The sequence below is a fragment of the Clytia hemisphaerica genome, unplaced genomic scaffold (genome assembly GCF_902728285.1).
Source record: "Clytia hemisphaerica strain Z4C2 unplaced genomic scaffold, Clytia hemisphaerica genome assembly, whole genome shotgun sequence".
Taxonomy (NCBI): domain Eukaryota; kingdom Metazoa; phylum Cnidaria; class Hydrozoa; order Leptothecata; family Clytiidae; genus Clytia; species Clytia hemisphaerica.
In genome coordinates this window covers 2,273,486-2,299,908 of record NW_027103770.1, presented here as the reverse complement: position 1 = coordinate 2,299,908, position 26,423 = coordinate 2,273,486, and the positions used below count along the sequence as shown (strand labels likewise).

The 26,423-nt window shown below is 34.8% G+C and overlaps 1 protein-coding gene across 1 annotated transcript; it reads right to left on the bottom strand.

The window, feature by feature from the left end:
- Nucleotides 1-19,773: 19,773 nt before the first annotated feature.
- On the bottom strand, nucleotides 19,774-20,961 carry LOC136806008 (uncharacterized). Its single transcript, XM_067062588.1, has one exon. It carries the CDS (start codon nucleotides 20,959-20,961, stop codon nucleotides 19,774-19,776), a length of 1,188 nt encoding a protein of 395 aa, XP_066918689.1.
- Between the last annotated feature and the right edge of the window lie 5,462 nt (nucleotides 20,962-26,423).

The following is a 26,423-nucleotide window of genomic DNA, read 5'->3' as shown; positions in this document are numbered from 1 at the left end:
GTTAATAATTTATTGTTCGAGATTTATTAGACTTTTCCTTTTGTGTTATAGCTTGCATCTTTGAGATAGATAGCAATAAATCTTTCTTTATCTTGACTTTAGAAAAAATAGGACCGAAAAAATGATTTTATTGAATTCAAAGTGTTTAATTTCACTTCAATTCTCTTTGGCGTTTACATAAAGAAATTTCGAATGTTTAAAAATTTTGGAGGAGGAGAGATAATCTGAAATCCTTAAAAGGTTTTTAACCATAATTTGCCCGTTACTTTCTTGACCTGTCTTGTCTAAAATTGGCTTTCGAAAAAACTTTGAAATTCGGTCCTTTTTAGCCATGTCCTACCTCCTGCGCATTTTATTAGATACCCTACAATTAGGCATAATAGATTATCGGTTTCATTTTTACCTAGCCGCTTAACCCAGGTGCCGAATTTTCTGAAGAGTTTGAATTTAATTTCCCATGGTCAAAATAGTTGGATTGGTTTTAATTCCTAGTTTATTAAAAAGCAATTTGACCTAATACACTTCAGTGCTTAATTGTAGGGGGTAGAATATGCAGGAGGCTGAAAACTCTGGTAGAAAAATCATAAAATGGGGGGGGGGTCAAAATAAAGGGATGTTGGAGTAATTTGAGTGATTTTCCCTAGGAAAATGATGGTTTTTCAGACTCTTGGGACAAAAGTCATAAATTGGGGGGTCATTACTCTCAGGTACCTAATATACGGGATGGGTGGAAAAATCTCAAAACTTAATATAATAAGCGGGAGAGGGGGGGGACAAAAAATGTCCTGGGTGGAAAACTTTTGAAAAGGGGGCAAATACAGCAGAATAAGGACGAAAACGGGAGTTTCAAAAACATTTTCCCTAAGAAATAATAAGCGGGGGGGGCTCGGAACAAGAATGTCCTGGGTGGAAAGTGATTTTACTTTTCACTATTAATTAGGTCATAAAAGGGGGTATTTTAAACATTTTCAAACCTTAATTTTGAATCCTTGAAACCCATTATCCGCCAAAGGTTTTCTTTATTATATGTAGGCTGAACAGGATGAAGTGTATTTATGTACCTATAGACCTGTAAAAGAAAATCCAATGCAATAATATTTACAATAAATATATTAAAAATACAAACCTGGATGATGATATGAATTTTGTTTTAGAAAGTCAACCTACTATTTAATCCTAGAAATTTCAGCGAGACTAATTTTAGCGTATATTAGCGAGTCAGGAAAATCTTGGTCTGTAAAATACACGGTATAAGAACCTGTCAACAGCACTTTCTGCCATGCCTCGGCGGCTAAATGGATAGGACAATGAGTTGCTAATTGAATTTGGTTATTCGAGGCGACCTGTGGACGATATTCCAAAGAATGTTCAGAAAAATTATAAGATAACTTTGGTACGAATGCCACAAAGACAGAAAGAAGTGGAATAGAAGATAGGAAATAGAGAAGTGGAGAAAATCCTGGACACTTGTTTACAATATACCCAGCAGCTCGTTGAAGGTCATGGAACTAATAATATCACAAAATTAATACATATAACTGTTAATAGAGTACAAAACCCAGTCTACACCAGTTACCCAGTGTGCGATGATCCACTGAAACACATTGGACTCTGTTACCTTTTAGCGAAATGAGGGTTGCAAAGCAATACCTTTGAACTATTTTTACCAAAAATATTAGGTTTCAAATTTGTATTTCTCGTGTAAATAAACTAACGCAGACTGCATTTTTTACTCTACTTGAGAATGAATCTTTCGACTAAATTGAGGGTTGAATTTATTTGTCTTCTAAATAATAATAGAGAAAAGAATTTAAAAATGTTAAAAAGTACCAATGTCATCGTTTATCTTTAACGAAATGAATGTTGTGCATTCCTCGATATTTTCCAAATCTTCAAGTGTCACAGATTTTCTTCGTTTTTCTAAAATGGAGGTAGAAACCAGTTATGGGTAAAATAAAAGCGAACTTAAGATGTAACGGCGGTGGAGTTCATCGGCGGCTTTCGCATAAAAAATTGCCTAATGCACATGCACAAGAAAGGAGATTCCCTGAACTGCCTCCTCGCAGCTATCTAGGACGCCATTTCTAAGAAACGAAGTTCTCGAGAAAACGTTAGCTGGCGAAGTGACAACAGCAAGAAAAAGCAAGAAAATTGAACAGAAAATGGCTGAAAAAAACTGAAAAATCTAAGAGGAAAAACGTAAAAAAGAAAATAAGGAACTTAATTACAAGTTTTCTTGCAACAAGAGAGTTTTTTCACTGTTCTTATAAAATTTGATGTGTGTATGTTCATTGTTGTGTTTGTTTATTTGGTTTGTTGATGAAGATGACGATGTTTCCGAGAGCCAAATCTATGGGACTCCGGTCTCGTCCTCTTAGGAAGAAAACGACGAGCCACTTTCACCGTCTTTGGCCCCGGAAATAGCTGCTCGTGATCCTGAACCTCAAGCTCAAGAAACTTCCCAAACTTCGCAACCTCTATTTATCTTGATACGTTCAACTGGAAAGACTTTGAAATCAGATCATTACTTTCGGCTTATAAAGAGCACAAATCTAAGTTTGACAGCGTATCCTACAAGTCGAACCAAATTTGTCAATTGATATCAGAACAAAAAAGACAGCATACCGAGAAAAAAAGAACTTTCTACGACAGTTAATGGGTCGTCCCAAAATTGAAGAAAATAACATTATTAATAATAACAACAGTAATACTGACGATGAGGATTGTTTTGTCTCTTTTGTTTTAATACCAATTGACCTTTTCTCTTTTGATTTCCAGTTTATGTTAACTGTTTCGTTTACTTGAATAAAAAGCGTTCTCGCTTTACATAGATGCCTTTTTGTCTGTGGTTTAGAAACGTCACATTGTGTGATGAAACTATGTCTAAAGAATCTAGTTTTAATAAATTCAAGACTCTAAAATATGCAGAGTTCTCATATTTTTATTGAATCAAATTATAAGTTATACCTATATACATATAAACAATATAAAGTTATACATATGAATATATAATTTCATTATCAAAACATTAATTTTCATTAAAACTTCTTGAATCATGTTAATATAAAAATGTTTTATTCAAAATAGCAATTGTATACGAGTTTATAAATATTCTTGATATCTTATCAAAATTTTAACTATATTCCAGTGTTGTTTTTCCACTGTAACTGTAGTGTAATATATTGTAGTTTGAAAACTGAAAAAAAATATCTCAATACCATTGCATTTAAACAATAAACTACATTTATTAAATGTCTGAATTTGAAACAATCCTAAATATATTTCATCTAATTTTACTCAAAATAATATCAAAGCTTATTCATTATTGTTTGTCGTCGTTTAATGGCATCTTCCTTAGACACCCCCAAAACAGTTATACAATCATCATTAACACACTCAAAAATGTCACAATCGTTTGGATCAGCACTCAAAGTTTTCAGTTCGTTACCTGTTGGTATTTCTAAATCATTGGGTTTTTCATTTAATTCAAAAGACATGTTGTGTAAAACACATCCAGCCATTATAATATAGCACATTTTTTTGATATTGTCGGAATCAATAAACTGGAGTCGACGAAAACGAGATTTCATTATACCAAAAGCCCTTTCTACAACGCATCGAGCTGATGACTGAGTAAAATTAAATCGCTTTTGCTTTGCAGTCATTGAGTCTGAAATTCGAAAAGGCGTTATCATCCTCACGGAAAGTGGATATGCAGCATCGCCAATCGAAAAATCATCATCTGACATTATGTCCTGGGGTCTTTTATCGATGTCATATCCAATCGGCGAATTGGCATATACACGTGCGTCGTGGACACAACCTGGAAATAATGTGAAACAGTTGATGAATCTTCCCTGGTAATCCACAATAGCTTTAAGAAAGATTAAATAATTAAGAAAAATATTTTCCAAAGTAAATGTCAACTGCACACTCTACGGAAATATGGCGCCGAGATATCATTAGTAACTCCGCATTTTTGCATTCGCGCCCGCCCGCCGTGAAGCGTACCCGTTAATTAATTCAATAGGCAAAAACCATTAGGTCGACCCAGACTACCCGGGCGAAATGTGTAAATTTTGATTTGGTCTGTAGAATTTCTTTCTAATCTTGGAAATCTGGACAAATGCAAGTGTAAAAGGAAAGTGGAAAACTTCTTGGATGCACAGATTAAAGGTTAGTGACTCTATATTTACTTACCCTTTCTGTTAAATGTTAAAACTTTCCCTATAAATAAGCACTAAGAGAAGGGAAATTTCTGTAATTTTCTTTAATCTTTTAGCATCGGGTCAGACATTTAGAGTGATGTCTTGCTATTGTAGCTAGGGTGTGTGCCTGATAATTTGATTAGACAAACCACCACAATCATATCAAAATATTTTCTTTTAAACAAGTCAAGACTCACTTGATACAATCAATAAGTTATTTCCATCCATGAAAAGCAAAACAAACAACCCAGTGTTTATGTCTGAGGATTCTCTTTGGTTGACTCAATTCTTTGCAGACAGGCATCATTGTTGTACGCCATATGTATGTACGCTACGGGATAATTATATTCCAGACGGTGTCAATAATTGAACCAATCGAACGCGATTAAATAATTGTCAATCGAACGGTTGATTCCTGGGTACTATGTATAAATATGGGACGATTCAAAACAAAAAGTACGTACGCTCGAGAGGGGGAGGGGGTACTACCAAAAGCGTCTGTACGAGGGGGAGGGGGCCTTTGAGGAGAAGTACCCAGACGATCTCAATCGAATGGAATCGACGATCAAACCAGTCGAACCAAATTGAACGCAATCGACCGATTGAAAATCGATTGTCGAACGCAATCGAATATGGTTATTTTTCATTTCTCCTCTGGTATTTTTGTTCATTTTTAGATTCTTTTAATTTCTTGAGACTTTGTTATAAATACGATTGGATACCTACATATTCTACTGTTACATGAGTTTCAAGTTTTGACTTTAGTTAGGGGAGTGTACTGAAAAGCATACGTACGCTGAAGGGGCGGCACACTTAAAGCGTACAAAAGCGTACAAGGGGGAGGGTGAATCAAATATTTGCCATTTTTGAGCGTATGTACTTTTCATAGAATTGAACGTAATCGAAGCAATCGAACAGCAAATTCTGGGCAATATTCGATTACGTTCGAAAATTGAATTGCAATATTCAATACACCTTATCGGAAATTCCACCTCCTCGCGTTGTTGCTACGCAACACTTTTTGGGAGGTAAACAAAGCTCGATATTGCGGTTTTCAGGCAAAAAGCCTTACAAAACACCCAAAATATTGGTGCCGAAAGAGCCTCCAAATCAACTGATGAACCACCGAAGTTGTTGTTTTTCTCTTTCTAATAGCTTCTGCTAGCATCTTGAAAGCTTTGTTCTGTTTGTTTTTTTTCAAATTCAGTGTATTTTTAGGAACATAAACAAGCCAGATATAAGCAAATGAGTTCTTGTTTTACGCGGGAACTTTTTTACAGGCATGGAATTCATGTAGTATATTTACGTGACGGAAATGTAGTGTTGAAGCTGGGCCGTATACTACGCGAGCGTACTCCATGAATTGCAAGCCATACCGCCGCTACTCGCGCTGCCATTTATGTTTACCTCCCAATTTCAACGGATCCATTTTAGCGCTATTGTTTTTGTGGAATTTCCGATAAGGTGTATTGCGTTCAATGAATTCTGCGTTTGTTTCGTTTGAATGACATTGTCTGGTTAATTGTAGGAATTCTGTTTAATTCTGCTACGAAATTATTTAAAAGTGCTTTGGTCTTTGGCTGTTTTTTGACTTACAAATAGAGTTTATGACCTTCGGAATAACCAATCGTAGATGGTCAGTACACGTTGCAGGCATTTAAATTTTTAGAAAATTTAAGAATTAAATTAACAGACAAAATTGATTAAGGTAACAGGTTTTGATAAGATGCACACAGATTACTGAGATTTCTGTCTCAATTGTAAGAAGGAGGGGGAAAAGTGCCTACTTTGCAATATTAAAAAAGAACCGCAAATTTCACCATCCACAACCCCGACCGAAAGTGATTGTACCAGCCCTACGTTTTCATTCCTTTTTGTGTTTTGTGAAAAATAACGATATAAAATAAAAATATACGCATGCGTTTTAAATTTGTTTTGGAAATGAAACAATAGATGCAAAAGTAGACACTTTCTATGTCAAAGACCATAAATTCATACTAATTGCTTTGCGTCTACTTTTGAACATTCTGTCCAAAGTAACTAAGATAGTTGCACACTGTAATATACTATGGGGAATATTGCAGGAAAATATTGAGAAATAGTTTTTTGCAATCTAAGCGATCACTGAAAATTTTTTTGTTTTTGATAAATCTTACAGAGAACACAGCAGCTCTCAACGTAAAGCTAATAAATAAATATGGAGAGTATGAAAATGAAATAAAAATTGAATATGAAAGTCAATCTAGCCATCAGAATGACCTTGCCTATTCTAGCCACCATGGTGGCCTTGAATTTGATAGATAAATATTACAATTTCATACAATTTGTCCAGCTATTTCTTAAAGTTAGAAATTGAATGAGGGAAATCATTACATGCTTGAATTACATAAAAGATAACCGGAAGTAGTATCTAAGATGCCAAGCTAGCCATTGATATGACCATGCTTGTTCTAGCCACCAAGGTGACCATGAACTTGTAAAATAGCTGAAAGAATTTTTGTGGAATTTTGTATCTCAAAGTCTCACTTCAAAGTGAAAATGCAACCAATATTAAACTATTTTGAAAGTAAAAATAAGTGACACAGAACAAAGTATGAAATTATAAAACTAAAAGTAAATATTGAAATTCCAATATGTACATCATGATTTATGTAAGAAACAAATGAATAATCAAGGAAAGTTATACTTGAAGTACATGAAGAAAAAAACTGAGCTAGCCATTGAAATGGCCATGCTTGTTATAGCCACCAAGGTGACCTTGAACTTGAAAAATAGCTGAAAGAATTCTTGTGGAATTTTGTATCTCAAAGTCTCACTTCAAAGTGAAAATGCAACCAATATTAAACTATTTTGAAAGTAAAAATAAGTGACACAAAACAAAGTATGAAATTATAAAACTAAAAGTAAATATTGAAATTCTAATATGTACATCATGATTTATGTAAGAAACAAATGAATAATCAAGGAAAGTTATACTTGAAGTACATGAAGAAAAAAACTGAGCTAGGCATTGAAATGGCCATGCTTGTTCTAGCCACCAAGGTGACCTTGAACTTGAAAATTGTTTGAAGAATTTTGCTGAATTTTGTATGTAAAGTCCCTCATAGTGAAAATACCAATCTAGTAAACTAAAAGTGAAGTTTATAGATTAAAAGTAAATATTTAAATATATAAATATAAATAATAATTATATAAGTAACTAATTTGGAACATATAAATACAAAATTAATTGATATATTTAAAAATTGATTTATTTAGAAAAATGTCTCTTTAGTGCCATTAGAGCCTTAACATTATTTTTTAATTTCACATACTCATTGTTCAAATTTGGTGTGTATGTCTCGATGGTCCTCTCTTCAAATTTTTTTAAGCTTTTCTTTGCCTCGCCAAGCTTTACAACAATTCGTACCTCCCACTGTGCTGCTACGTTCTGAAGATCTTTTTTGTAAATATCATTGTTTTTTTCAAACTTCTTCCTTAGTTCTTCGTAACTTATAATATCTTTCTCTAATTTAGGAAATTCCAATCTTAACGCTTGTCCTGTTTTTGTTTTTGTTTCTCTTCTCACCAAGTAAACTTCAGGTTCATCTAAAAAATAATGAGTCTCATTATCAATATGTTGTTTCAAATTTTTATTGGAATTTTTTAATTTAGATGATAGTGAAACAACCAGTGTCTCAAAAAATTAACCTACCTTCTTCGTCTTTTCCTGCAGGCGTGTTTGTATGGGTGGGACGATCTACAGTTTCAGCATTGTGTGACTTTGAGGACCCAGTTAAAACAGGTAAAATTGGAAATTTTTTTCTTTGTCAAATTCACATAAAATCTAAAGCAGAATTCGTTTTGGGACCAAAACAGACTCTTGAATTTTAGGCTTTACAATTGAAAAACTCTTAGCTCTGCTTAGCTACCTTGTTCGGTACAAACTGCTTTCTGGCAACATTTGCAGACTACATCCAACTCAGTACATTTGATTTGTTCAGCAGCACCGATTTGTTCATCTAAGGAAAAATAAGTATCACATTATTGCTATTATTTTAGGTGCAATTATCTGGACAGACAAGGATACAGTTGGTACACAGCAAATGTAAGGGGAAAAGGTAAATATTTACCTTCGCATGTTATAATTGAGGTGTTCTTGATCCCCATGCCAGCCATTCCTTGTCTGAATGAATCTAATGTTGATCCTTAAAATAATTTTTATAGATAATAATTATACCCAATTACAAAAAAATTTCAGTAGAGCGAAGTTCTTTAAAATTCAAAGCTTGTACTACTTTCTACAATGATATTGGATAGCAAGTGAAAACAGGAACTTTTTGTTTGTAATCTTCATACCCTCTTTCAATTCTGAGTCAATGTCCACACTGTCTTGAATTTCACTTCCATTTATGTGGGATTGTTCCATGCTTATTTCGATTTGATTTTCATGACCTGACAAAAATGATAAGGAAAACAGTGCTATTTTTTAGGCGAACTATTCTTTTTAGTCTGTTCTAATAATATCAAAAACGTGCTTGCTTGTATAATGTAATAATCAGAAATGTATTTTTTATTTACCCTTTCTTGTTTTTTTTTTGCTGGATTTGTTTGGTGTAGATGTTAGAGGAATCTGAAATGACAATTTTGTCATTGAATTTCATTTTTATCATCACTTTATAAAATTATTTGAATTATTTTCCGCAAAAATTATAGTGTTCTTTATTATCTTTCCAATGGTATATGATATGTTAGGATTGGAGCATTTGTTGAAAAATGGCCAGCAAAAAAGATTAAGTGCACATTTAAATCGAATGGACTTTTAAAGTTGTTTTGAATCAATCAAGCTTGTATTTTTGACTTAGTTTTTACTGAAATGGTTGCCTCCTAAACAAATCAAACTTGCCTCTTTATGTGGGTTCTTTTGTCCTAAAATGTGAAGCAGTGTCTTTTCCCCTTCTTCATCTATAATGACGAACGCGGGGATTCGATCCTGTCGCTGCATCTTTAACTTCTCCCAACAATCTTTAACATACTGTCTTTCTTCGCTCACTGTGAAAGATCTGGAGAAAAAAGAACAATATGACCCGTTTCTTGTTTTTGTTTTTTTGTTTTTGCAATATAATCTATACAACAAAAAGTATACTTTGAAAGGCATCTCATTAAAATCTTGAACAGAACAGGGGGTGGAAAATTTCAATAAAAGTAGAATAAAAAAAGAAGGGACTACATGCTTTTGTCTATATTAAGCAAAAAAAAAAACGTTTTAATTTAGAAGCTGTGTAGTATTGTTAAAAAAAGATCGTGTCTCGTATTTTGCTAAATGGAAGAAATGCCAAAAATAAAAAAGAGCGGGAGGTTGGAATGAAAATTCCCCATTGGAAATTTTTTGAATAATGAATTAGCGGGGGAGGGACTTTTACTAGGTAACCGAGAGTAGCCTTTCTAAAACCGTCCGTAAAAAAAGTTCCATTATCTCGATACCTGAAATGATGAATCTCCTTTTCTTTGAACAAATTCACGTCTAAATCGTGAAATAAGATCCCCTTCTTAGTTTCCGACCATGAGTTTTCATTAAGTAAAAAATCAGCAATTCCTTCAAGGTGTAATTGATATGTCCATGGCATTGACTCGATCACTTCAAATGAAACCAGGGAACCTTTGAAGGACGGTAGCATATCTTTGTTTGTGCTGACGTATTTTTCATGCTCGATGTTTTCACCATAGGTCAACTCTGCATGGAAATCACCTCTGACTTGATACCTGATGAACAAGTTCAGAAGAACATTGTCAGGATGATGATTTGACGCAATCACGGCTAATTTCTTCAACGGATGAAAAACTCGTTCTTCGTCCTCGGCATTCACAGATGGTAAAGAGACGATACGATATAGCATTGGACCATGCCCAGTTAATGAGTGAAAGTATTGACCATGAAGTTTACGAGTTGTCATCTTCTTCTTTATCTTACTTGGTTGTGGCAGAATTCTCTTGACAGCTAGTGCGTGCAAGAACGCCGTGTTGTGGTACCGAAAGATTCGCGAGCTGGTCCGATTGGCCTCGTTTGAATAAATGATTTCCTGGATTTCAACCAGTTGCAAAAGTAGCTCGTAAACATCTGGATCGATCTTGTGGTAAACCAAGCCACATACATCAACAAGGCTCTTTCGATAGACGGCTCCAGTCTTCGTGTCTTTTTTGAACGACACGTCTATTGCATCCTGCAAGAGACTATTTTCATTTCTGCTCAGCGTGCCCGGTAGCAGTTCGTAGAGATTGGCGATATGGCCCTTAATGGCATGTAATGGCTCGATTGGAACTACCTCATACCGATCTAAATTACATTCTTTCAGTGTTCGTTGAGGGACATGGAACATTAGGGCTGGCAAACGTTGGATTCCTGCCATCTCTTCGACCAATTTGAATAGGAGAGATGGTTTCAGTTCCCCATCTGCATACTTGATATCGCGTTGAATCAACTCAGAAGCGATTTGGTCACGATCGATCCTCGCCAGGAAACTCGACTTTTGTTCGTTGACACACTTTTTAGAGTACGTATAAAATGAAAATAAATTCCAGTCGTAAATTTTTGTTTTTTCCTACACCCCTGTTAAAAAGCCATTGAAGTATAATAATCAAATCTCTAACCTTTCTCAGGCAAGAAAAAGTGAAGCCTTAAAATATGCGCCGTGTTTTTGACGACGGATTGAATCTAGCAATTCTTTTGTTTTCGAGTGAAATTTTTTTCGAAATTTAGCGGTAAATTTTAGTTTCAATCTGCCATTTGTGTAAAAACCAGGCGGGCCGCGCAACTTTGGTAGGAATTGTTGGCTTCAAATCCTACCAAGGAGATTCGATTCTAGCCCTTCGGGCTTATAATTCACTGTGATAAGCATATCTAGGCTCAGGTCGATCTCTCGATCAAATTTTGCTCGCTTTAAAAACATAAGCGTTAAAAGATTCTCCATAAAAAACGAACAAACACACGAACTTTTTGTCTTCTCCCTACCATGTCAGTGTCAGTTTATCAATCCGTTCTTGTATTCTTAAATTTTTCGCTGCCATCACGTAGTTGTTCGCATACATAGCGCAACCCCAGCAGAAAAAATCTCCTCCTTTCTGGTGTCCGATCTCTAATTGACATGCAGGAGCGTCACCTAAGAAGTTAAAGTCAAGACTCCATTAATATGGCGTAAGTTCTCTCGGGTATTTAATAAGCGTCCTCCCCCTCCCCCGCTAATTAGTTTAAAATTTTCCACCTAGGACATTTTATTCCAACCCCCTCCTCCGCCATTCTGGAAAGAAATAGATGAGTAGAGGTCGGGTCGCCAAAAATCAAAACTTATTTACCTTTGAAAAATCTCAGGTTGTCTTTGACTTTTACTCCGTTTAAGACGGCCGGGTTCTTTGAAAATTCTTTGATGTCCTCTAGACGAATTTCACTATACATTAGCTGCTGATCGTTAGCAGGACATCTGGCCAAAATATATATATATCTGGAGATTCAACATTGGTCTGTACGGACGTTCTTTCGCCTTAAAAAATTATATTATTAATTTTATTTCTATGAAGCAGAAATATTATAACCATTGATTTAAAAAGCCCGAATAACTAGATGTCTTGCTTTAAGCCATCGCAATTTTTGCACGGATTTGCACAAAACCACGATTTTGGCAATTTCTTATTAAGGATATTATCCATAGATAGTTGTAAAGCACGAAGGGCTGGATAGGCAACTTTAAACTTTCTCCAGCAAAATAAAGTGTAGTAAAAATTTGACTTTTTAAATTTTGTGTCGATGGATAGGATCTAGCATTTTAATTGTTTTCGGAGCGCGAGATAAAAAAGTAGGCGGCAAACGCTATCTCTCAAACCAGCAAAATTGCTTGTTGTCACGTAATTTCTTTGGTAGGAGATCCTACCAAAACTTGCTTCACTTTTCTATAAAGGCCGCAGATCTAGCCTTTTGGGCTTTACAGATCTGTGTACTTGACCCTCGTCCAAGGTAAACTACTCCTTCCTAACGTGTAGCGAAAATCGATTCGAATGTTTACGGTGTGAGCTTAACCACCCGTCATCTGCACGCCTTCCTTCTGATATGGGCATGCTCATCTTGTATGAAATCCTTGTCCGATAGAAATCTTAATCAACATATCACGCTGCGAATCCGCTCTATATTTTTATTTGCAGTTTTACAATAGATACTTCAATAGGATAAATTTTCTAAGCTTCCCCGGTTGCGCTCATCCACAAAAGTTTAAGCTTTCGCGGATGGCACTTTTACACGATTTTGTACCTTTTTACGCCAAATTATGCATATTGGTTGTCGAAATACGCATTATTAACGCTCCTTCGATGCTAGTATGAGTAAGTATTTCAAAAGTAGTTATTTTGAATATTTTTCAAATTTCTCTAAACAATATACCGCGGATAAGGCCTTTCCGAATTTCCATTGGCACTTAATCTCGCGGATGACACCAAAATCCGCGAAATTTATCCCATCAAAGTTTTTTAATTAGGTTTCCTTAAATGATATTTACGATCTATTCCCAAGTAGGTTAGGATATAGTAGTTTAAAAGCCCTAGAAGCAAGAAAAAGTAACGCCGTTTTTTGGAATTACGGATTGAATCAAATCAAACGCCTTCATTGTTTTCACGACGCACACTTTTCGAAATAGCATTGGCCTTTGACTCCATCGGCTTGATGGTTCTTTCTTTTAGACGAGCACTCATTGAAACGTCATTACCATAGGCCCTAGAAAAAGTCCAAGTATCAAACATAGAAAATACGAATCTAGATAAAATGAGAAATAAAACAGTTCCGATTTTCTGATTGATGAGTAAGCAAACAATACCACTCTTACTTAAAAACAAAACATTAAAGTCTTAAGTAAAATCTAAGTTTTTTACTGGATAAAAAAGGATAACACTTCACTCTTAACTCGGAAGGCTGAAAAATCTCTCTAGGCTTATGCTTAGATAAAAAATCAAACCTCAAAACTATTGTTTCCAAATCATGTTGTTCAACCGTCTTTTTAAGTTCCCGAGCCATGTTCGTCTTTTCTTTCCTTTTTAAGTGACTACTTAAGTTGCCAAGTGCCTCTTCAAAACTACACCCGTGATTGGCAGAAAACTCCTCATTAAGTTCGCCGATTCTTTCTACTGCCAACGCTCTCATTTCCTCCTTTGACGGCTTAAACAACCCCCCATCTTCCGCTTTCTTGAGAAATGGACCATCCTTGTTGATGGGAAACAGACGCAACATCGATCTCAAATTCTCATTGTTCAAGCAACCTTTGCATTCAAATAAACTATGGCGACCTCTTTGAGCTACAGACAGTTTCAGCCAAGCTGTGCTAGAAAATCCATCCATCAACTGCTTCCTGGTTGCATGCGCCCTCTTACCAAGAGTCTCCAAACAAGTTTTTATTTTCTTTGTATTGTCGTTGAACCACTTACGCTTAACATCGAAACCATTCCCTTCATTCATCAACTCTACAAAGTGCTCAAGACCAGACTTTAAAACATTACTAATATCAACAACACTAGAATTCTTATTAACTCTATTACGATCACAACACTCAATCAAAATAATCTTTCCGAAGCCACAACAGAAAGGATCCAATATGGACGGCATAACTGGTTTTCTGAATAAAGAAAAAAGATCAAACTCTATAGCATTACTTGAACTTTTCATGAAAAATCAAAAGGTGCTGCCGGACTATGTACTGGGTATGTCTAAAAATTTATCTGAAATCCATGGTAAGCTTATTGTGTGTAAGAGTTTGAACATGGATGTTTGTTGGCTACAACTGTTTTATATTTATCCGGATAAAATTAATTTTCTTCTGGTTCATTAAAAGCTGTATTCTTGAAAATAAAGTGAATTGGTGAAGGGACCATAAAACTTGTCAAGTTAAAGAAGTTCGAGTCAAAGAAGTTCGAGTTAAAGCGACTCCCTATAATTTGTATTTTTCTATATTATCAAAATTCAGTCAAAATTATGTGTATACCTGTTTAACAACTAACCCATATCAGCAAATCCATCGTTCAAATCATACAAAATAAATTAAAATGTAGGCATCTTATTACTGGATTGCTCCTATAAAAAAATGAACATAAATCTTATTATTTTAAAGCAAAGAAAGGCATGTGTCATTGAGAAAGTTTTTAGGTTTTGGTGACGACATTTGAAGACAAGGGTATTAGGTAGCAAAGATGAGATATGCTATTATGTCATTGTTTTTGAAGTCTTGTAGTAAGATAATTGCTTTTTAAAAGTCTGCACGCCTTAATCTGGTAATTTGAAAAATAGTATACCGGGTGTGTAAAAAAAAACGCTCCTATTTTTCGATTTTTGACGTACATTTTTCTATTTAGTTGGGCTGCTGGATTTTTTTGTGAGTATTGTACATTTTATTTCCAAACATTTCTAGAAGTTTGGCAGAGTTGCCTCAAATAAATTAAAAGTTATGAACATTCTCGCAAGATCAATACTTTTTGTGTTGTTCACAGAAGCAATTAATTGACGTCAAAGAAGACGTTAAACCTTTACATTCTAGCTTTCCTATCAGCTGTAAAAACAGTTTTAAAGTAAAATTGAAATTGAAGCGAGATGTAGAAGGGAACACTACTACTAAGCCAAAATCTTTTTATGTCAAACTTATCTTTTTTTTCAAATTAAAGGGGTTTTGGAATCTTTTCGCAGTGTTATGGTAACATCTCAAGGTGTTCAAGGCAATGTAAAGCATTTCTTAGGAAAACAAAATTTCATCAATTCGTTTCATTTCCATTATTTAATCGATCATATTATATTCTACAAACTCTGTTCTGCTACTTTACCTTTTTGCAAAACTCTTGAATTGAAAACCTAATGATTTTCATGCACAAAAGGTAATAACATCAGTTCGTTTCTGCATCATTGACGATTTGAGAGTCTTTTTTTGTCGTCGCAATCGACGTTAAAAAATGGCCTAACTGGAACTAGCTAGAATCTATCAATTATTGACCTTGGAACAGAACTTAACCTATGAAACAAAAAAATAATGCCATTTTGGTGTTTTAAAAGTAGTGAGACAAAATAAGAAGGTAAAAACGAAGCGTATTTTGGTTTCTTGTTCCATACGGGAAAGCTTAACTATCCAAATCTGTGAACAGAGAAAAATTGACGTAAGTCAGCCAAATCGTCATAAAGTCATTTTAAATGAACATACAAATGAATAATTCTCACCAAGGGTTAAAAATTAAATTTCAAGTCCTCCCTTAAAATTTCACTTGCCTATGTTGGATAGAAATTTGTACGTCGAAAATCGAAAAATAGGGGCGTTTTTTTTGACACACCTGGTATGTATATACCTGTCAAGCTCAAAATAGCATAGCTTACTATCCAACCATTTCTTAAATCATCATCAAGATAAAATTCTCAATTCTATTTCATATAAATCTAATAGCTTTTCCACCTAAATATAAAAAAAAACGGATGCCAAAGTTGGACTGATAGACTGCATGCATAAGAATAAACTTTTCAAATTTCACTAAGCAAACCATCTAGAAATGGTAACTATAATTGCTATCTAAGAAGAGAAAAATGTCTTGCAAAATTCTATCTATTGCCTTTTAGATACTTTCCGACTGTGCTCTACAATCAAAATACATAGAATTTGCCTGTAAAACTCTCATTTCCAAGGTTGGGGATGATAGAATTAAAATGAAACAAATTGACGTGGTGGAACCTCAAAGAACCAGATTAATTTTTTGGAATGTGATAACCACCTATAAATAGCTTTAATAATTAAACAATAAATATTCAATACATATTAACAACTACATTAAGTAAGACCAATTTGATTGGTTGTTTTAAAGCAGTTTAAAGTTAAATTTTGTGATACCTAAGATTTTAGATATTTTGCTGTTGATTGCCTAGCCACAAGATCAAATCCATTATTCCTAGCTATTTCAAATCCATTATAATAAACAACAAATCAAATTTATCTTGCCTATCTGACAATTTTGATTTTGAAAATTGTTATAAGGAACTTTTCATTCAAAAAATGTAAAACAGGAAAAAAAAACACTGATTTAAAATATGACAGTTATGCTCTCTAATTTAAAAATGTTATGTACTTATCAGAATTGTTAAAGACTTCTAAACAGAGAACTTTTTACCAACCTTAACAATAGTTAATGAGAGACTTTCTGAGTACTAATTGTACCTAAGTGGCTTTGTTGTTCTAGCCACTGGAGTAGCCATGAACAATAAAAAAGTTTAAAAAGGCTCTTGTGTTTTATAAAAATTATTTAAAATAAAGAGAGACTTTACAATACATAAAACTAGCCACAAGTGGCTTTGTTGTTCTAGTCACCAGAGTAGCCATGAACTATAGAAAATGTAAGAAAGACTTTCAGGGAAAAAAAGTACTTTATGAAATTTTTTTTAAGAAAGAGAGGTTTTCAAAAAACGAAAAAAACTCTAAGGCAAACAAAAAATAATTTATGAAAATTTTTTTGGAAAAAAAGGGAGAGTATTATACAGAAAACTAGCCACCTAAGTGGCCCTGTTGTTCTAGCCACCAGAGTAGCCATGAACTGTTAAAAGAATTTGAAAAACTCTTAGGCACACAAAAAGTGATTTATGAAAATTTTTACGGATAAAGAGGGAAAGACTTTGAGTACCATGCAGAAAACTAGCCACCTAAACGGCCTTGTTGTTTTAGCCACCAGAGTAGCCATGAACTGTAAAAAAATTGAAAACAACTCTTAGACAAAAAGTAATTTATGAAAAAATTGTGATAGAGCTGGATAGAGGGAAAGAATTTGAGTACTACCATACAGAAAACTAGCCACCTAAGTGGCCTTGTTGTTCTAGCCACCAGAGTAACCATGAACTGTATCAAAAATTGAAAAAAACTCTTAGGCCTGCAGACAAAAAGTGATTTATGAGAAATTTTAGTACCATACTGAAAACTAGCCACCTAAATTGCCTTGTTGTTCTAGCCACCAGAGCATGGTTTCATCCATGATTTCAGTCCCCCCCTTAAAACAGAAATTTACCCCTTATCCATTTCCCCCCCCTTATCTTCCAAAATTTATTAAAGCTGCCCCTTAAAAGGTACTCCCCCCTTAATTTTCACTCCAATATTTTAATGTCCCCCCTTAAATTTTAAATGTTTCAAGTTTGAAGAAATGCAGCAAATTTAGAGAATATTGTGTATCATGAGTACGGTTTTTATCAAAGCAAATATTTTTCTAACAACAAAATAAGTAAAAGATCACTGCTATCATATATTAAAAATTTTACAATGTCTCTTATGAACAAAATATAGTAAAGCTTCTCACAAAATAAACATTATATAATACTCTTTAAAAATATCAATGGAACATTTTTGTTGCTAAAAAGTTAAGATTGAAAGTAGTTTGTATAAAAGGAAAGGCTGAAAGGTTTTCAATTAAACAAAAGGTTTAGGCAAGGTATTTTAATATTATACTCATTGACAGGTGCACTAGACAAGTTAAAAAGACAGACTTTGTTGCTAGGTGCAACTCCTAGGATGGACAGTTATTTAGTATATAAACAGATAATTGAAAATTATTTATTAATCTATATTTCAAGAGTACAAGGCAGATTGTCCATTGCCTTACATTTTCTGTCCTTGTCTATTGTTCTGTCTGTGACGACAGTGTCTGATAACATAACGACAGGCAAAAAAAAACAAAATTAAGGGCTGAATTCAGCATGAATAAATCGTAACAAAAGAACAGTGTTTATTTTCTCACCATCATCATCATCATAACAATTTCATTTCTCCATTTCCAAACGAGCAGCTGAATAGTCAAATTCTTTACCTTTTAGTACCGCGAGAATGTATTGCGTTTCCATGTGAGTGGTTGTAAGCTTATTTCGGTCTTTGTAGCAAAGCTTAGCAAGCTTTGAATATGACCTTTCTAGTGGTCCAGTATTGATGGCAATACTAAAGACAATTTGAACCAATCGACACAGGTTTGGATGGGAAATACTGAAGTGAGCAGTTATAATTTTCCAGAACTTGAAGTTCCCCGACTTGATGTCTTTAGCTCTGTCTTGATTTACCCAACGCCTGTTAATAACAGGATACAAATTCTTAAATTCTTTCACAACTTCCTCAACAGTATAATCAATCTTTTTTGGATATTTGATTGATATTTTGTAATCAACCCAATGATCTGATTTTTCATTCACTGAATGAACATATTCCTTACAATAGATCTGTGCCAGCTCTTCCAGGAGTTTGACTCTTTCATTTAAGCCAATCCGTCGATGAAGATCTAAAGCAGAGGCATATTCGACCAAGGTTCCTTGCTGACTTTGGTCAGAGATATTCTGGACAAGGTTGGCAACAAGATTTTTCTTAAGAGATTTGGCATCCTTCTGAAGAACATCCAACCTTCTAGGACCACGTGTAGGACGATGTGTGAAGTTAAGCTCGATGTTATGAACCTCGCCGTTGATAGTAGTGAAGGAAGAAAGATTTCCATTGTCATCGAACTTCATTCGCTCAACAAAAAACAACAATTTTTCATCTTTTTTACCAACAGCAAACATAACTTGTAAACCTTGATAAGAATCTTATGAGCAGCTAAAAAAGTTTATTAGATTTTGCAATTTTTCTACACCATATTTGTAAATATTTCTCCATAACATAAATCTGACAGAGCGAACATAAAATATAAACAAAGGTTTGTTTTTAAAGAGATCATTTTTTCAATTTCAGGAAACATTCGATTTTAGAAAACATTCGATTTTACAAGATATTCGATTAGATTTTAGAAACATTCCAATTTGAAAAAAAATCAAATTTTAATGCATTTGGCTGAAATACAGATTCTTGAGAAAAGAATTGAGTCTTAAATAAGAATAGGAAATTCTTCTCAACTGTCAAAAATTACTCCTCCTCAGATAATATTTATTTGTTTCTTTGGTGCCCTTAAGCCCTAGCCCCCCCTTACTTCAGATTTTCCAAAAATTTGACCCCTTAAAGCTTTTTTCAAAAATTTAAGTCCCCCCTTATTTTAAGGGGGGGCTGAAACCATGCAGAGTAGCCGTGAACTGTAAAAAAATTGAAAAAAACTCTTAGACAAAAAGTTATTTATGAAGAAAATTTCGATAGAGAGGGAAAGAATTTGAGTACAGAAAACTAGCCACCTAAATGGCCTTGTTGTACCAGCCACCGGAGTAGCCATGAACTGTATCAAAATTTGAAAAGAACTCTTAGGCCTGTAGACAATAAGTGATTTATGAAAAATTTTTAGAATAGAGAGGGAAAGACTTTGAGTACCATACAGAAAACTAGCCACCTAAATGGCCTTGTTGTTCTAGCCACCAGAGTAGCCGTGAACTGTAAAAAATTGAAAAAAAACTCTTAGACAAAAAGTTATTTATGAAGAAAATTTCGATAGAGAGGGAAAGAATTTGAGTACTACCATACAGAAAACTAGCCACCTAAGTGGCCTTGTTGTTCTAGCCACCGGAGTAGCCATGAACTGTATTAAAAAGGTAAAACAAAGAAAAAATTGTACCATATAGTCTCATAATAAAAATACTTTTAAAAATCTATTCTGCTTGAGATTTTTTAGCCCAATGTTTAAATATTTTTAATGAATCAACAGATGTTATTCGTCTTGCCCTCTCTTGTGTCTGCATTCTGCGCTGCAAATCTTGAAGTACTTCATTATCCTTGTCTGCAACAAAATTATAAATATAGCCCAATGAAAAAATGTCTGTGGATACTGAAGTTTTCATGCATGGAAGATTTCTCAATTCATAGGCTAGGTATGGGTGGTTTGAATTATAACGTTCTCTTTGTTTAGCAGTTAGGTTGTAAATTTCTGGTTTGTTTCTTAGGGTTGCCTTACCAAAATCTATGATTACCGGGATTGAGTTTGACCTGATCAAAACATTATTATTTTTCAAATCATTATGTAGAATGTTCTGTCTATGCATATGAATTAAGGCGTTCAACATATCATAACATATTTGGGTCCATTTGTCTTGATTAAATATGCCTTCTCTCCTAGCTTTGTATACCGTCATTGAGCTTTCGTTGAACTTTACATACTCCATGACAATTTTTTTCTTGTGGAGGATGCCGAAAAGATGAGGGAAATATTTTGAATTTTGTAAACATTGCAAAATTGAAGCTTCATGATTGGCATTAAAATAATCAATGGATTTTCCGATTTTTATGGCACATTCGATGTTTAGCAACCTCATTCTGCCAATTTTCACTTCACCGAATGTGCCAGAGCCAATTGAAATATTTGTTTGTTCGACTACATCTTCTGATAGGTTGTTGTGCGTTGTTGTGGTGATGTGTTTTTCTTTGCCCCTAATTATTTGTTTGGAAAAAGAGCTAAGGCATTTGCTGTTCATGGAAACAAGCTTTCTCTGGGTGGTATTAACAAAATTTTGCATTTGCTTGTTTTCAGCCAACACTTTTTCTTTTTCAAGGATGAGTTTTTGTTTTTCAGCTTCAAGCTTTTGGTTTTTTTCTTCAATCATTTCATTTTCTTTGATAACATTTTCTTTCTCTTTAATAGCTTGCTGCTTTTCTTCCTCCACTTTTTCATTTTCTGCAAGAACTTTTTGCTTTTCTTGTACGACTTTCTCAGTTTCTTTTTGCTGCAGTTCATTCCTTTCTTTCAGATTATTCATTTCATGTTTATCGTTTTTCTTTTTATCCTTTACGTAACTTTTTTTTTTCAACATCCGTCTGAGTAAGGCTTCTTGACTTCTAGCCATTATTATCTGTTTTTTTTCAATTTTTGCTATGAACAAAAGCTTTTGATTCAGGACGGGAGAAATTATAAGGTTTTGTGTACACCTTGACTCTTTAAATTTCTGAAAGGAAAACTCAACACCTACATGTTTTTATAAGCAAGTGTCTGCCCCTTGGTCAGGCTTGTGTATGTCTATTATATGCTTACGAATCACCCCATGAGCCAAATTTTTTATGCTTAGGAAATCTGCAAATCTGAGCCTTAATATGCTTATGAGTGTTATGCTTATAAAAACATGTATAGAACTCTTAAACCAGTCAAATAAATTAGCACTTTTATCTAGTTACTGATCATGTTATCAAAGTGCTCCCACGCTTAGCTCGAAGGTACAAACACATGCAACTAATCTTTATTTGCAAAAGTTCATGCTTGTGAAAAAGATTTTAGACATAAGCCTGTGTACAGTACAGAAAAGTTTTACTCATTCTGATTTTTTAATACAGTATATTATACAAAAAAGTTTCCGAACTCGTAAAATATTTCTTGTATTGTACTTGCAACTCTCTGGTAACTATTACATACCACAATAGTCTGGAGAAACTTACTTTATAAGGAAAACCATCAAAACTCTTTTCTCAGAAAATGTTCAGAATCCAAAATATTGATTAGACGGCTAAATACAACTTGCATAGTTCCCTTTTCATATTGAAAAATACTATCAACTGCTCCAACTTGGGATATCTGGTCTGTATTTTCACTTACTGTAAAATCAAATGAGAAATTGTGTATTTTTTAATACACGGTTCATTAAACTCAAATCAAATGACTTTGGAGGTTTGGTGAAATGGCTGTGGAATGGCCGTCCCAAGTTGGAGCAGTCAGTCTGGGAAATCCTCTCAATTGCACAGTTATGTTCCGAGGGCGTAAGCGCACATTTGCATGGTTATAATTTACACCTGCTCCCGCCTTGGTTGAAATTGCTTAGGGATTTCAAGGGGTTCAGAATTCTGTAATTCGGGCGAAGGCATGGTTTAACGGGCAATCCATATTTACGGAATCTTCTTCTACGATAAATTTTGAGTAAAACTGCCCTAGGCTTTTGAAATTCAACAGAGCTTTCGGAAGGAATTGCGTGTCAGAATAATAAAGGGTGCAATTGCACGCTTACCGCTTACCACCCATTTTAGAACAATTTCGATAAGCGTGTAATTACACGCTTAAAACTTCTGCCATTTTGATAACCGTGCAATTGCGCGCTTACGGCCTCAGAACATAAGCGTGCAATTGAGAGGATTTCCCAGACTGGCAGTTGACGGTAACTGAGATAATTAATTATCTCTTTAACATATAGCAGCATGTCAAGGGAAAAAACCTTGATTGATTAATGTAGAATAAAATTGTATTGACTGTCGTCGTCTGATTTTAAAATACCGTTTTCCTGTCTTTTTTTTCGTCAAATCCCGTAATATTGTACTAAAAAAGGGCCAATCCTGTCACACCGTAAAAGTGCAAAACCCCCCAGAACAGAACCCCCAAAGCAAATAAAACTTACCTAGCACAGCTAACAACCACTCATACCGTAAGTTGGTCTAATATCAACATCTCTTGTCTATTTCCGACACCCTTCTTTAGAGACAGGAATAATATAAAAGTTGGAATCACTGATTGAAAAAGGATTATTCTTCTATGACAACTAAGCAAAGGAAAACAGTTTCAACCTTTCTATCAATTTCAGCTGTTAAAAACGGTGACTGAATTAGAGGAGGGATGTCGACATTTTAGACCAAACGGTAATTCTGTATTTTTTTTAAAAAAAAGTCCTATTATATTATCAGCAGGAATAGATATAAAAGTTTAAAAACTACTTACATATGATCCAGGTATCAGTTATCATCCAAACCCAGAAAGTACCTGGTTAAAACATCCAACAACTACTCAACCAGTCTCAACCACAACAGCCCAACCTTTCCACCAGACCAACTTTCACTTTTAGTGCACTATGGCGCCCATTATAGAAGAATGAGTACTAGCAATTTTCATGGCGGGAACGAGATAGCCTGGATAGACTGCGCTGATCTCGGCGCTGATTGGGTAAAACACGTCGGCATTCACAGGCTAAGGGCAGTTTTCGCGCCATAAACGATCTGGTCTGTATTTTATGTGCCGATCAATATGTAAACAAACTTTTCCCTGAAAATCCAGTAACAGTAAAAAATTGTCTACCTTCAATCAAAATAGGGTAGCTTGCAACCTTATTTGCAAATAAACATACTTAAAACTATACATTTTTGGAAAGCCAATAAAATGAAGTTTTATATTATGTCTGGTCTGATGTATCAACGATAGCATACATTCGACCAGCTTCAGGAAAGAACCTCTACTAGGGGCAAATGGCATGTGTTTTGTGTACTTTTATAAAACATATCCATAGGAACATATCAGACTAGTCAAAAACATATTACAACAAGTATATAGTTTCGATACATCCAAAAAAAAATGGGTCATTACAGCAGTTGGTTGGCAGAGGAGGAAAAACTTAAAAATCAAATGATGAACTATCTCTCTAAAAGTAAACAAACACATGCAATCGAGGAGAGTTCGTCAGTAGAGTGTAACCTTGTGGAAGAGGGAAGTTGTCCTGTTGAAGAGGGGGTCAGTCTTGTGGAAGAGGGGAGTGGTCTTGTGGAAATGGAGAGTGGGCTTATGGAAGATGGGGGTGGTCTTGTGGAAGAGTAGAGTGGTCTTGTGGAAGAGGGGAGTGGTCTTGTGGAAGAGGGGAGTGGTCTTGTGGAAGAGGGGAGTGGTCTTGTGGATGATGGGAGTGGTCTTGTGGATGATAGGAGTGGTCTTGTGGAAGAGGGTAATGGTCTTGTGGAAGAAGGGAATGATCTTGCAGAAGATAAGAGAAATGCAACGATAAAAAAATTATCGACGGATGGATTGTATAATATAGACACAGGAGCTCAGCAAAGTAAAATCCTTTCCGTTTTTGAATTAATCGACAAGACTCCTTCGCTCAAAGAAATTTCAACGTGTTTAGAACAGCCCCCATGCCATCCCTCAAGATTCGAGTTATCAAAACATTATTAAGGATGTTATGGGGGGTTTGTAGGGGTTCGAAATACCGTTTTCCCGTCAAAGTTTTTGCTGAATCCCGGAATCCCGAAAATTGAAAAAAATAATAACACCGTCACACCGGTTTGTACAGGTTCAAATACCGGCATAATGACAAAAAATACGGCCAAATCCCGTCACCGTCTGATTTTAAAATACCGTCTTCCCGTCTTTTTTTTCGTCAAATCCCGTAATACCGTACTAAAAAAGGGCCAATCCCGTCACACCGTAAAAGTACAAACCCCCCTGTTATCATAAAGGCTTTTGAAAAGTCTAACAGAATTGATTCAATTTCTTGTTTATCATTCAAGCCTACTGCAAAGTCGTTGACTGTGATAAGGAGTTGCGATTCTCAAGATCCGTTGTTTCGGAAACCGTGTTGCTCGTCACATAGGATGTTGTTTTTGTTTAGGTGTTTCCTGATACCACTGTAGATAATATGTTCCATTACTTTACAACAGATTGATGTAAGCGATACTGGACGATAACTCTCAGGTGAACTTCTTATTTTGTTACTCCCTTTATAGACTGGTACAATAAATGCATGACGCCAATCAGATGGCAGATCTCCTTGGCTTAATGAGTTTACAAAGAACAATGTCAATGCTGGTGTGAGTTCAAGAGCAAATTCTTTTAGGAATCGAGATGGTATCTTGTCGAGGCCAGTGGCTTTCGAGGAGTCTAGTTTTCTCAGAAGGTTCAGTACTCCGTTTTCTTGTATATCGATTGTCTCAATAGTTTTTTCTTGATCATTTACCACAAAGTTATCACCTTTCTTGAGAGGAGCAACAGAGATATTATCAGAGTTCTTACTTTTGATGTATTTGTAGAGCTTCTTGGAGTTGGACGAATCAATAATTTTATCTCTAACGTAGTTGTCATGGGCTGATCGACATGCTTGTTTGCATTCTTTTACAATTGCTTTGTATCTATTCCAGTCAGTATACAGTCTTGTTCGTTTAGCTCGTTTGTAGAGACGTTTCTTACGTCTTGGTAATCGTTTGCACTCTGTAGTTATTCAAGGTTGGTTGTAACGTTGGGAAAGCATTATCAAGGTTGGAATCACAAAAGATCGCAAAAGTATTTTAAAGTTGTTGGTTGTAATGCTGTCAAACTAGACATCCTTCACATAGCTTCACCCCCTTTTTGATTACAAATGGATGGGACCCCATAGTCTATAATTTTCCTAAAAACTGGTTACTGAAACTGATGAGAAATGTACCGTGAAGTCGGGTAACTTGCATCATCAGTGGAGGCTAACATGCATAGCCCTCAAATGACTGACCAATCAAAGCAGCAAAATTTCAAAACAAATGAATTACGCAGCTTCGCTCGGAGCTCTACTCTACCATTTTTGTTTTGATTTAACCTTGTATTTTAAGGACCAGCCAGGTCATTCATTTCAGGGCTATGCATATTAGCCTCCACTGATGCAAGTTACCCGATCTCACGGTAGCTGTGGGGGACCAAATTATTTATAAAATATTGGATGTTCTTATAAAATAAACATGTATAATTAAGTTGACCAAAATTTCCAAACCCACCTTATTTATTTTTTTAATATTATTTGAAATAAATAAGGTGGGTTTGGAAATTTTGGTCAACTTATTATATTATATGTTTTTTTATAACCAGACGATGTCAATCGAACGCCGAATCAATTGAACACAATTGAACACAATCGAATGATTGTAATTCGATAGACCTTTTTGCCTTTCCATCCGCCATCTTGAATTGTATGCAAAAATACAGGAACGAAAAAGTAGATTTTTAACATTTTTGAGCACTTTCAGAAAAATTTAAGTTTATCTTTCTTCTTTCTAATGAAATAGGAATGGCTTTTTTAAAAATTTTAGATTTTGAGAAAATTATTTTTAAAGAGAAACTTTTTTGTGGCGCACCCGCTATATGTTTTTGCTTAGCCATAGCAGCAGACTGTTAAGAGAAAAACATTTTATAATCAACTATTCCAACTTTTCCTTTATTCTAATAATATCTAAAAAGGGTTCCAGAACTACAGGGCTGGTGATATAGACCTTTGGCTAAAGAGTTTGCAAAAAATCGCTACTTAAAAGATCTAGAAAGATTCAGGATGTGAATTAGGTTACTAGATGCCATTTAACTTAGTGACATTCTCAGACTTAATGACAACCTTATGACATAATATGTACTCTTCTATCTTTGTATGTTAAAATAAAGCTTGTTAAATGGAGTCGACGGTGATGGGGTATCGAGCAAAGAGTTTTGTACCGTGGTAAAATCTTTTGGAGGGTCAACCTCTCTTGATATGGTTGACTATATTAAACCTAACGCTCGAAAAAAGCCGGACAAGTTGATCATTCACGTGGGGACAAACGACCTTACTAAATC